The sequence below is a fragment of the Triturus cristatus genome, chromosome 2_2 (assembly GCF_964204655.1).
Source record: "Triturus cristatus chromosome 2_2, aTriCri1.1, whole genome shotgun sequence".
In the NCBI taxonomy this organism is placed as follows: Eukaryota; Metazoa; Chordata; class Amphibia; order Caudata; family Salamandridae; genus Triturus; species Triturus cristatus.
The window spans coordinates 1,012,681,550-1,012,693,641 of NC_140582.1; the positions used below are offsets into that span (position 1 = coordinate 1,012,681,550).

Consider the following 12,092-nt stretch of genomic DNA (forward strand, 5'->3'; position numbering starts at 1 on the left):
TTCCCAGTAGAGTATCCTAGCACTATCACCCCACCTGTTGGCACTCTACAAAGAGACGATAATCAAAGGCTCTTTGCCAGCAGAACTCAATGAGGCAACCATTGTAGTCCTGCACAAGGCGGGGAAGTTTCCAGTGAACTGTGCGTGCTATCGGCCACTTTCTCTCATCGCCTCGAAGCTAAAAATCGACATCATAGTTCTGGCCAACCGTCTACTCCGGGTTCTCCCATTCTTAATCCACCCTGATCAGTATGGGTTTATGCCTCATCATGGTACAAGCCATTGTATCCGTAGAGAGTAAGCGGCGGTAGCCTACCGTCATCCGCTGCCTGGCTCCAATGCTCTTCTCCTTATAGACTTCAAGAAAGCTTTTCATTCTTGACTTGGATTTACTTTGGGACGTCCCCGCTCAAATTGGTATTGGGTCCCCTATATATCCTATGTTCAGACTTTATATGCGGGCCCAAGGGCTAAGATTCTTGTGATTGGTTTCCTCTCACAGGTGTTCCCGATTCAGAGGTGGACCAGCAGTGTCCCCTGTCCCCTCTCCTCTTTGCCCTTGCGATTGAGCCTCTGCCAATGTGGGTCCGCTATGATGTATAGCTACGAGGATTCTGGGGGGGCCTGGGGTCAAAGAAGACCATATCGTGCTTCATACCGACGATGTGATGCTCTTCTTGAACAAACATGGAACTACTGGCCCTAGAATACTACAAATGCTTGACCTTTGTGGCCAGTCATCTGGTTTACTGGTCAACCACTCGAAGTCTGTTATTTCTGCTGATGGGCTCCTTGCAAAACCCTGACTGTTGAGCCCATATACCTGGCCGGCTGTTAAGCTTCCTCTATCTTAGCGTTTTCATCTCGCTTCTTCCCAATCTATCCTGGTCACATCAATTCAATTAATTTTAAACCTGATAAAATGTTTTTGCTTTACTGCAGGTCGCTGCCTAAGCACGCGGCGGAAATCTCAATTCTCTAGGAAGGAGGGCCGGAGGTTCTGTCTTTGACAGAAACCTGGCTCAATTTAGGATCTGCTCCCGACCTCGTCCAAGCTCTCCCCCTGGGCTACAATATCCAGAGGCTACATCAGACCTTAGGTAAAGGTGGCAGGATCGCCATTATTCACAAAAATCACCTTATCTGCCGTACATCTGAAAGTCCAATACCAGACTGTGAGAACCTTGCATTCGCCATAGGTTTTACACCCACACTCACCCTTTCAGGTATTCTAATCTATCAGCACCCTGGGTCCTTGGGATAATTCTGTAATTCTCTGCCCGACAAGGCTGCCAATTTAGCCAGTACCCCTGCCAACTTCACTTTATTGGGAGATTTCAGTCTTCATTTCGACTATCTCTCACAGGCGGCCGCAGCAGAGATAACAAATGATCTCGCAGCTTATCAGGTTCTCCAAAAAGTTGCTAATCCTACACATATGAAAGGACATCTATTAGATCCTATTTTCTGCAATTGGGAAGACTTAGTCAGAGGGAAACCCATTCCAGTACCGTGGTCTGATCATTTTCTTATCCCATTTTTCTGGACCCCTAACTTTGCCACGCCCCCTACTAAGCCGATTAGAACAAGGTCACGTCCCTGGCTCAAACTCTCGACAGAACAATGGATTCTAGAGTTAGAAAAAACAAAGCCAGTCCCTGACCCTGATGCTGTAATTGCTAATGAGAATTTCAACAAGTGGATAGTGTGCTCTTTAGACCAGGTTCTCCCTATAAAACTGACCCAGATAAAAAAAGGTATTAACAGAATGGCATGGTACTCTCCAAAGCTTCGGACGTTAAAACAAACCTGTAAGAAGCTTGAAAGAACCTGGAGGAAGGAATTTTCCCCTAACAAGAAACTGAAATATAGGGAGGCTATAAAACTGTACAAAGCAGGAATTAAATTAGCCCAGGCTGCCTACTATGAAGTTAAAGTTTCCTCAGCAGCTAACTCTGCCTGTGAGATTTTTTGCATTGCGAAAACACTTCCCAGAGTCTCCCCAGCGATCTCCGATACCCCAGGTTCACACTGTAATAAATTAGCAGACTTCTTCCTCAATAAAATTCAAACCATCTACACCTCATTCTCCCTGGCAGATGGCCAAATATCGTATACTGGTGATTACAGCATGGAATCCCACCTTAAGGCAATCCCCCTGATGGACCTTGAAGCGCTTGATAGCAGGTGAAAAGCGGGTCGCCCAGAGACCCAGCACCTCTCAACATTCTGAAACAAGTTGCTGGAACCGTCTCCCCCATTATATTGGAATTGATTAACGCCTCATTTGCTTCAGGAGTGGCTCCCGCTCCATGGAAGAAAGCGATGGCGAAGACACTCAGCCTTGACCCTGACTCCCTGGGAAATTATCATCCCATTTCACTTCTCCCAGGGATCAGCAAAATAGCAGAAAAATGTTAATTCAGTGCTGTCTGCCTTCTTAGAGACTCAAACTCCTCCATCCGTCCAAGGAACAAACGGCCTTGCTATCAGTAGTCGAAGAGTCTAAAAAAAATCATGGATGCCGGAGGTAGTACTGTGGTCATCCTCTTGGACCTCAGTGCAGCCTTTGACACGGTCAACCACCAAATCTTGGTCCATAGACTTAGAAGACTGGGGGTGACCTGGGTCGCTCTGGCATGGCTGCAATCCTTTCTGGATGATAGATCCTTCCAGGTCTAAGAAGCTGATGTGGCCTCAAAACAAGTCCCTCTCTGCTGCGGAGTTCCCCAGGGATCATCCTTGAGTCCCACCCTATTTAACATTTATATGAGCCCGTTAGCGGAGATTGTGCTGCCTTTTGGGGTACACATAGTGACCTATGCAGACGACACGCAACTCGTAGTGGGACTTAAACAAGCTGATAACCCCTCTCCCAGCCTCCGTCCTTGCCTGGAAGAGGTAGCAAAATGGATGAATAGTTCCTTTCTGAAATTAAATGGAGAAAAAACGGAGATGATGATTTTGGGGTACTCGTCCCTCCTTGATCCCAATACAATGACCGGCCGTTCTGGGCCCTGTTCCAGCCCCCAAGACCCAGATGAAAAGCCTGGGTATTTGGTTGGATCAAGATTTAACTTTCAATGTGCAGGCACAGAATGTGGCGACCTCTTGCTATGGAATCTTAAAAATGCTTCGTAAAGTCCTCCCCTTCCAAGCAAGGAATCTCATGGTCCAGGCACTCATTCTATAGCGTCTGGACTACGGGAATGCCCTTTTTTTAGGGGCCTCATGCGCGACCATCTCAAAACTCTAGACGGTACAAGAAAGGCCAGCCAGAATTCTTCTGGACATCCCAAAATGCCAATCTGCAAAACCTGCTCTGAAATCCCTCCACTGGCTCCCTATCAGCGAGAGAGTCCATTTCAAGGCTATGTGTATTGCTCACAAGACGTTAGTCGGAAAGGGCCCTTCCATTAATCATTCAACCCTATGGTGTTAACAGATGCCTCCGCTCGAATGACCTGCATCTTGCCGCAGTTCCTAGGATTATGAAAGCTAAAAGTGGGGGTAGTCTGTTCTCCTACAATGCCGCAAGGCTTTGGAATCCCCTCCCTCTCCATCAGTGCAAGGAACCTAACCATTTTGCCTTTCGTAAACTGTTAAAAACCTGGCTTTTCCCCTAGTCCGGTTGGTTCTCTACTACTTGTCATTATCAGCGCTGAGATGCCCCCGGGTAGCCATGCGCTTAACAAATGTATTTTTCATTTCATTTCAACATGGTGGCTTGCATGGGCAAAGATAGAGAGCGGTGCTCCCCCCCCCCCCCCCCCCCCCCCCCCCTCTCAACATTGCCTTGTTTAAGATGACGATGTTGCCATGCTTCTTTTATGTTTTGCAGAGCTTCCCCTATACCATCCCCAGGCCTTGGTTTCACTCCATACAGGCCAAGATGCTGCCATTCCTGTGAGCCCATTAGGTTCCATGTAACTTGTTGAGTAAATGTGTGCAGTCCACCTTTGACAGCGGCATTGCAGTGTAGGAAGCTAACTCTGTATATACGATACCAAAATGAGGTACAGTGTGCACAGTGTCAAGTGGAACCCCTAAGGTAGGCAGAGGTAAAAGTAAATAGCTTCTTACTCTCTTTGTGGTAGTGTGGGCGAGCAGTAAGGCTTTATTAGAGGGTAGTGTTAAGCATTTGTTGTACACACTCAGGCAGCAAATGATGTCACACACTCCAAGACTGAACTCAGACCAATTTGTTTGTATAAAAATATTTAGCTATTTTTATTTTCTAGAACCAAGAAGCCTGGTATAGGTAAGTGTAAATGGTACTGTTCAAGGCAGGTTGAACAATACAAGTAAGCTGAATGAAAATTTCTTTGTTACAGGTTTGTAAATCTTTTCAATACAGTGGAAATTACTGTTGGGTTACTTTTGATTACTTTTCAGATAACTTTTTGTACTTGGTGTGATATGCCTAGATATCACACTGAGACATTTCCTAGAGAAAAGGGAAGTAAAGCAGTTTTTAGTTATTTGCAGTTTTTGAAGTTCTCATACAAAACCAGCTCCACAGAGAACAATTTTCATGGAAAAACAGTCCATGTATTCCTATGGAAAAAAATGAAGTTAAAAGTTTGCAGGTAAGTACTTGTTTGTGAGAGTTGGTATTCTGGGATAAGAACCAGGGTTCCCCCAGGGTCAAGGATGCATTCTTGAAACACCCTCAGCAGCACTAGTGCGGCCGTGTGCAGAGTGCTGAAGCTCAAGTTATCTGATGGGGGGATAGGGGGCCTCCGGTTGGTGGCTGCTCACGAGCAGGCCACAGGGTTTTTGGAGCAAAGATCCTGGTGTTGGGTTCAGGGAAAAGGGGGATCCGAGTTAGCACCCAAAGTACACGCGAAGGGGCGGCAGGGTACATTGCGCTGTTTTGGCGTCGGGTGTCCTGTTTTCAGTGGGGATTCTCCGGTTGCAACAAAGACTGCAGGCATGGGGACGAAGATCTACTGGAGGTGACCACCGGTTGGAAAGGTACATTGGGATGTCTGGGGATGCTGGGACACTGTCAGTTGGGCCACCCAAGGTTGTGGGACGTCTGGTGCAGGGGTGTCTATAGGCATCTGGTTTTTCTTACCAGCTCCAGTCGGGTCGCGGGTATCCTCCAGAAAGAGGCTGCAGACTAAGCTTGGAGATGCGTGCAGGTCAGAGATCATCAGATGTTGGGTGAGGATGTCCGGGGAGACCTCCTCGTGGTGTTGGGCCACTCAAACTCGGGCCTTGGTTGTCTGGCGCAGAGTGGTGCAGACTTGCGGTTTTGGCCTGAGCCAGAGTCTGAGTGAGCAAATCCGGTGCTCACTGGAGACAAAATCTTTGATTTCGAAGGCAGGGCAGGTCCTCTGGGTTCTTGAGGTTGCTGGCTGCAGGACACACCGGGATTTTGCTGGAGAACGTTTGAGGTGGGAACAGGCTGATAGCGCTGGAGCCAAGTCAATTGGTGTCGTCCTCCTCTTAGTTTCAGCACGGCTTCTTTGGTCCTTCATTCTTCTCCTCTTCTTGTTGATTCTGGTCTGAGGAGGCAAGGTTCAGGGTTGCCCCTAAATACTAGATTTAGGGGCCTTACAGGTAGGTTAAGGTTGGGACCAATGGGTCCCTTATTGGGGTGGGTACACCCCCTATTATGCCACCCTCCAGTGGGAGGGGGCATATGCCTCACTCCAGTTGGTTGGGTCCCCCATCTGCAATATGGCAGGACTGAGTGTTGTGCTTCACCTTGCCTCCCCCTCCTGAGGGGTGGGGTTGGTAAAGGTGGGCACACCTCCCTTCCTCACTTGGTTTTCCCGCCGATTCTCCCACCCAAAGTGAGGGTCAGAACCGGTGGGGACCAGTTGCTGGAAGCAGCAAAGGCCTGGGGTAGCTCTCAAAGGCGGCAAGCCTTTGAAGCTACCCCTTTGTGGACCCTACCCATCCTAGGGTAAGAGGCTTAGCACCTTGACCCAGGATGTGCATTGTTTCAAACCACCGAGAGCAACAGGCTCTCGACCCAGGGGTCCAGAAACATGTCTGGTGGTGGCAGCTGGCGAGCAGCCACCACTCAGCCTAGTGTTAGGTCTTATTTCAGGGGGCATCTTTAAGATGACCTCTGAGTGCATTTTTCGTTAAATCCCACACTGGCAACAGTGTGGGTTTAATGTGCTGAGAAGTTTGATTCCAAACTTCCCAGTTTTTAGTAAAGCCATTATGGTACTGTGGAGTTGGTATTGACAAACTCCCAGCACCATATACTCTTAATGGCATTACTGCACATACAATGTCTAAGAATTGACATAGACACTGTAGGGGTACAGGGCTCATGCACCTGTACCCTCACCACTGGTATAGTGCACTCAGCTAGAGGGCTGGCTGACCTATACCAGGGCAGTGGTTTGTAGGCATGGCACACAGGGAGGTGTGCCATGTCGACACATTTTGTTCTGCACTAAAAAATGCAGAGAGAGAGAGAGAGAGAGAGAGAGAGAAAAAGAGAAAGAGAGTGAGAGAGTAGGTGTGTGTGTAGGTGTGTGTGTAGGTGTAGGTGTGTGTAGGTGTAGGTGTGTGTGTAGGTACAGGGCCTCTAAGGGGGGCACAATAAGTGCTGCAGCCCTTAGAGACCTTCCCTGGCCACAGTGCCCTTGGTACCATTTACAAGGGACTGACCTGTGGCCAAAGGGTGCCAATTGGGTTTTGCCTTAATGCAGTTTTAGGGAAAGAACATAGGCCCTGGTTACCTGTTTGACAGGAACCCAAGGTGCAGTCAGTCAAAGTACATCAGCAGTTTGGCAAAAAGAGGGCACTTTCCTACAGGCAGTGGCTGACCTGCACCCCTGTTATTGGGCCTCCCAACTTTTGGTCCTGAATGACTGGCTTTACGGCGGTCCAGAAGACCCGGCATACCAGGTGGAAACATCACTTGTGTCATAGGATGTAATCAAAGACTGAATATACAGCGCACGATCCCCCTGCCTTTTATCACGTCTTGTGTTTGTGCCCATCATACACAGATACTGGTACTGACTTCTGGGGGACTTGTTGAGGCTGCTGTGCATTTCAGCTTTTTTGCATTTACTAGACCAACCACCCATGTTCAGATCACCTGATGCGATTTTTCTAACAATCCACATGTTTCCTCCTATGCCCTTTGTGATGCCACAGTGGGACGTTAATTTAGGCCTTACTTTTCCTATGTGTACCCCTTTTGAGAATTGCACAGCTGTTCCCTGCATCTCCTGACCCTGAAGACTGTCTTTCTCATTGCAATAACTTCAATTCAGTCACTTGAGGGAGCTTCAAGCTGCCAATCCTGCAGCCCCAGACCACATTATTTCAAGGCAAACTGGTGCTGAGGACTAGAGGCCTTTATACTAAATGGTGACTCCCTTTCATGTAGGACAGTCCATCGCAATTCCAGTGTTTTTTCTCCACCTCACCCCTTGAAAACGGAGGCGAGATCAATTGTTTGGATCCCAGAAAGTGCCAATCGTTTAAATTGATTGTACCAAAGACAATCGAGTGGATGATGAGCTCTTTGTGCCATTCTCTGGAGCAAGGCAAGGCAGTTCAGTAGAGGACCTTACATAGGTGGACAATCATCTGCATTAAGATCTGTCACGCGCTGTGCTGGCCAATTAGCAGCCTCCAGAAGGATTTAGAGTCCATTCCACCAGTGGCATGGCTGCTACCTGTGCACTGGCATTTTGATTGCCTGTCTTGGACATTTATCAGACACCAGAGTGTGCATCAGTGCTCACGTTCACAAAGCAATTATTATCTGGACAGCCGGTTCTGATGGCAAGGGTGTTTTGGCTGTTTGATCCTGAAGGAAACTTGGTCTGAGTTATTCCACTAACCCACCAACGTTGGAGATACTGCTCTGGTATCTATTCTACAGTCCGCAGTTAGAAGTATCTATCAGAAGAAGTTACTTGCCTTCTGTAGCACATTTTCTGGTAGTGTCTAACCGCAGATTCTTAACCACCCTCCTCCTCATTTTGTAGAATTGACTCTTTTCCATCTGAAAAACTCTGAAATTAGAGCTCTGTAATCCGGCACAAATTGTTTTTTAAGCTCTGTATTCAAGGGCACTAACAGTGTCCAGAAAGAAACTGATGTCTTGCTCTGGGTGGCTCTTCTATTCAACTTCAGCATTACTTCCAGGATGAGGCAGCGTGAACATGGAGCTGCGGGCTGAAAAAAATATTCCATATCCAGCCTAGCGCTTGGGTATAATCTACAGGAGATGAATCTGCAGTTAGTTTCCACCAGAAAGAGAGTTACAAAGGATCATCTCACCCACATAATGGCAAAGTAGTAGGCAACTTGAAAAGCTTCATTTTGTGTGTAGAAATAGAAGATAAGTCAGCCGCAAGCCTACATTTCAACGCGGTTTTCAGGTTTTAGAAGTAAACTTAAAGGAATATCCTCGGAGAGATCGCAAGAAGTGGTTGCCTGATACAGTGATTTTTGAATGAAAGTGCGATTTTAGTTGATTGTTTTCTTATTTTGTTTTGGTCAGAGCTATAATTAAAGTAGTAAGTAGCTTAAGAAAGTAGGTTAGTTTATGGAAAAGAGGTATAAAAAATGCATGGTGGATGCATTTTTTGAATGCACTGAATTGCTGACTGCTTTTAAGTTCTCTGTTTTCGTGGAAAGATACACGTATAAGATTGCAAATGTTCCTTTGGTTTGTTGGGATTCCAAACCTTGTTACCAGTTACATTTCTTCTAATTATTATACTGTTTTATTCATAGATTTATACTTCGCAGATTGTAAGGGTGTGGTGAATGTGTTCAGAAAACCTGAAATGTATTATGTTATGCAGATTTGTAGAGCTTACTATCACAATTGTGTAGTGTCAAAACAGATACATTTTTTCCTGATAAGTAGAACTGATTATCTCCATATTAATTTTTAGGAAAAAAATAAATTCCAGTACCTTAGTCTCTGGTGCCATCAAGATATCAGCTTATGCACACAGAGAAAAAGTTGGAAATCTGCAATCATGGGGATCTGCACTCAAGCTAAATATTTACTTGCTATGATAAAGTCCTAATTCAAATATAGCTGTTGGCCTGTTTAATTAATCAGCATGTTTTCAGTTTGTTTGAGTAAGTTTTTTTGTCTTTAGTTTCCAGTTATAAATGTTGCGGTGGAGGGAGTGAGTGCAAGCCAACAAAAGCAATGTTGGTGGGAAAAGGCTCTGTATTCTCCTCGCTTTCCCGGATCAGGCTGTGACGGTAAGGAATCCTTCATTTAAATCTAAAACCTAAAGAAATGTTGTATCACTTCATTGACATTATGCCATGTGAAAGTATTGTTAATTTTTATATTCAAATTGTTTGTTTCTATTATTTGACGAGACAGTCAGATGTTTCAGTTGTAAAGTACCCTTACTTCTTCCCAACATATCAAACATTGTATTTGTACATTAGAAGATCCATTTGCCAGGGTCTGAACATAAAAACCAAGTACATATGTGGTTCTGTGTCCAGTCCCTGATACAAAGATGCTTACTCGGATTTACCTTTTCAATCTTTTGTTTGTTTTTTGCTTTGACAGATGCACAATTCTTACTTACCTACAAGCGAACGCCAAGTGCTTTTTAGGTCTTGCCTGGCATTAGCAACGCACATGCGCTGCCCTCGCAATGCAAGGGCTTCTTGTAATCAATACGGTTTTGGAAGGGGACTTGAAGCCCTGCCCCCTCTTCCTATTGGCTTGCGTCATAGCTTAGGCTAAACGCTGGCATTCTATTGTTAAGGAGGCTTTTCGGTCCCTCCTTGTTACCGTCCTGCCCACTTTTTGCCCCGCCCACCTGGACTAGATGCTTTACTGATAGCGTGACACTTTCATTACTGGGTGTAGGCACTTTTTTTGGGGGGGGGGGGGGGGGAGGGGGGAGAAAGCGCGATATAAACAAGTGTATAGGTTTCCGTGCGTGTTCCGGCAGCACTTCTCTCAGCCTCTCAGCCTCTAAGACATGGCGTGAGGATCGATCAGCTGCTCGTTTCTTGTCTTAGCACAATTGCAACGTCCTGCAGAGGAGCCCTCCATTGTGCGCTCGTGTTTTTTTTTTCTTTTTTTACTTTAATAAGCGCGGCACACACTAGGCACACCGCGCTCGTTTTGTACTCTGTGTTTCTCTGACAGAGACCCGAAGACAGGACTAATGTCTGCAGTCCTCTAGTGATCGCACCACTGGACTGCCCGGACCATTTCGCATACCGGTGCTACGCCATCCATGCATATATTATTACCCATCCCCAGTCACACAGGCATGACTGTGTCATCCCTCCATGCCTGTTATCCTGACCAAGTCTATCATGCATGCCTGTGGGGCCCCAGCCATGTCTGTGTTTCACATGCTCAGTTCTGGTTCTCATTGTCTATGTACCAGCTCCTTCTCACTTTCTGTGCTCACACCCCACCCCAGTCAGTCAGCAAGCTTCAGCACAGCCAGGCGGACAAGAGGGAGCCAGAACTGTGCTGCAGCCTGCTTCAGAGCAGGGGCACTGCTGTCTGTGCCTGTCCTGCTGCTCGCAGCTCCCCTGGCCATGGACTGGCTCTGGTCTCCAGGAAGGAGGGCAGCTCTGAGGTCTTTCTGTCAGCTTTAAGTTTCTATCAGCGAGGCGCTCACATGCTGGTTTGCTTTCAGTCTCCTGTCTCCCCCTCCTGCTCCACCCTACTCTCTCTGATGTCTCTACCCCCTCCCAGTCAGTCACAGTACTTTGCAAAACGAATACACGTTCTGTCATTGTTACTTGTGATGGACTGAACTGCTGTTGTCACACGTGATCAGCTCCCTGCATTCCAACCCTTGCCACTGGCCTGGCCCCCCACTGCTCCCCAGAACAGACCTAACTAAAGACCAAGGAGCCTCCTCCCCGACCCGCCCTGCTTCAGTCTGTGGAGCGGACAAGTTGAAATAGTGAAGGAGTGGGCGGGTCGTGCTGTCTCATGCCCCTCGGCTCTCACTGCCATTGCCTGCCCTGGCTCTAAGAAGGAAAGCAGCTTTTTTCACCCTCCCTACTCGAGGTAAAGCAGCCAATCTGCATACTCACAGCAGCTGTAAAATAAACCATTCTTGCAGGGAAACATTAAAAATACAATAGGTCTCGCCTTTCATCAAGTTAAAGCCATTTGCTTTGCTATACAATACCATTAGCAAATCAAATGGCTTTAACTTAATCAAAGGCGAGACCTATTGCATTTTCAATGCTTGTTATTTTTAGTTTTGGTAATATTTTCTCTCACTCGATTATTTTTAGTTATAGAACTCTCCAATTTGAATCATGCTTCACTTTGAGGATTACAATTCAAGCTAGACTTCTGTCTAATACAAACGAGTGGAGACTTTCTACATTTGTGGCTGGGAAGATCTTCTCGGCAGTCATCATCCCAGATACTTTCAGATGTTTGTCTGCAAAGCAAAATTATATTGATGTTTGTTTTCATTCATAGTCTTCGATCTCTGCAACGTAGCTTACCCAGGCATCGCCCGGCTGGCAAAGGAACCTCAAGGGTGATTGAGTGAGCCCTTCTTCGCATCTGTTATGCAAGTGCAGCCAGAAGCTGCTATTATGTAAACCTGAGGTGACATTAAATACCTATTCAAGGTAGAATCCCATGCTACCTACACTGTTTTTTTTAAACCTGAGGAAATACAGGTCATCCGGTTAAATTCCTCTGTCAATGAGCTAATTTGGTACTGTGTGTGCCATTTCTGTATGTAGCAATGGCACATGTGATTTTAAGAGCCACTGTGTTCTTCATGCTACCTCTTTTTAGTTTTTCTACCAAGAGAAAGCAGGTTAAGGCTGCTGGTGCTGCTGTAGTAACAACTTAAAGAAAATCATTACTGTAATGGCTTTTCCCCAAGAAGGGTGATACAGTGTTGGTGCATGAGGCACATCTACCAGCTGCTGATATCACCAGATTGAAGTCTAGGCAATATCACTTGCAGCATTGATTTACATCACAATCTAGGGTTAGAGGGATGAATGATGATACTGTTTGAAAAGAGGAGCTACATTTATGGAAGAATACATCTACAGAGACAGAAGTGGCAGTGTGTTAGTGATACGGAGATTCCTTAATGGCGACTCGCTTAAGC

The 12,092-nt window shown here is 46.4% G+C and overlaps 1 protein-coding gene across 2 annotated transcripts in view; it reads left to right on the forward strand.

The window, feature by feature from the left end:
• The window catches only part of KIAA0232 (KIAA0232 ortholog), a 467,980-nt gene that overhangs the window by 326,042 nt on the left and 129,846 nt on the right, over window positions 1–12,092 (forward strand). For both annotated transcript variants that reach the window (XM_085642449.1, XM_085642448.1), the window contains exon 7: window positions 9,108–9,216. In XM_085642449.1, coding sequence (XP_085498575.1) covers window positions 9,108–9,216 — 109 coding nt within the window. The remainder of the gene's footprint in view (window positions 1–9,107; window positions 9,217–12,092) is intronic.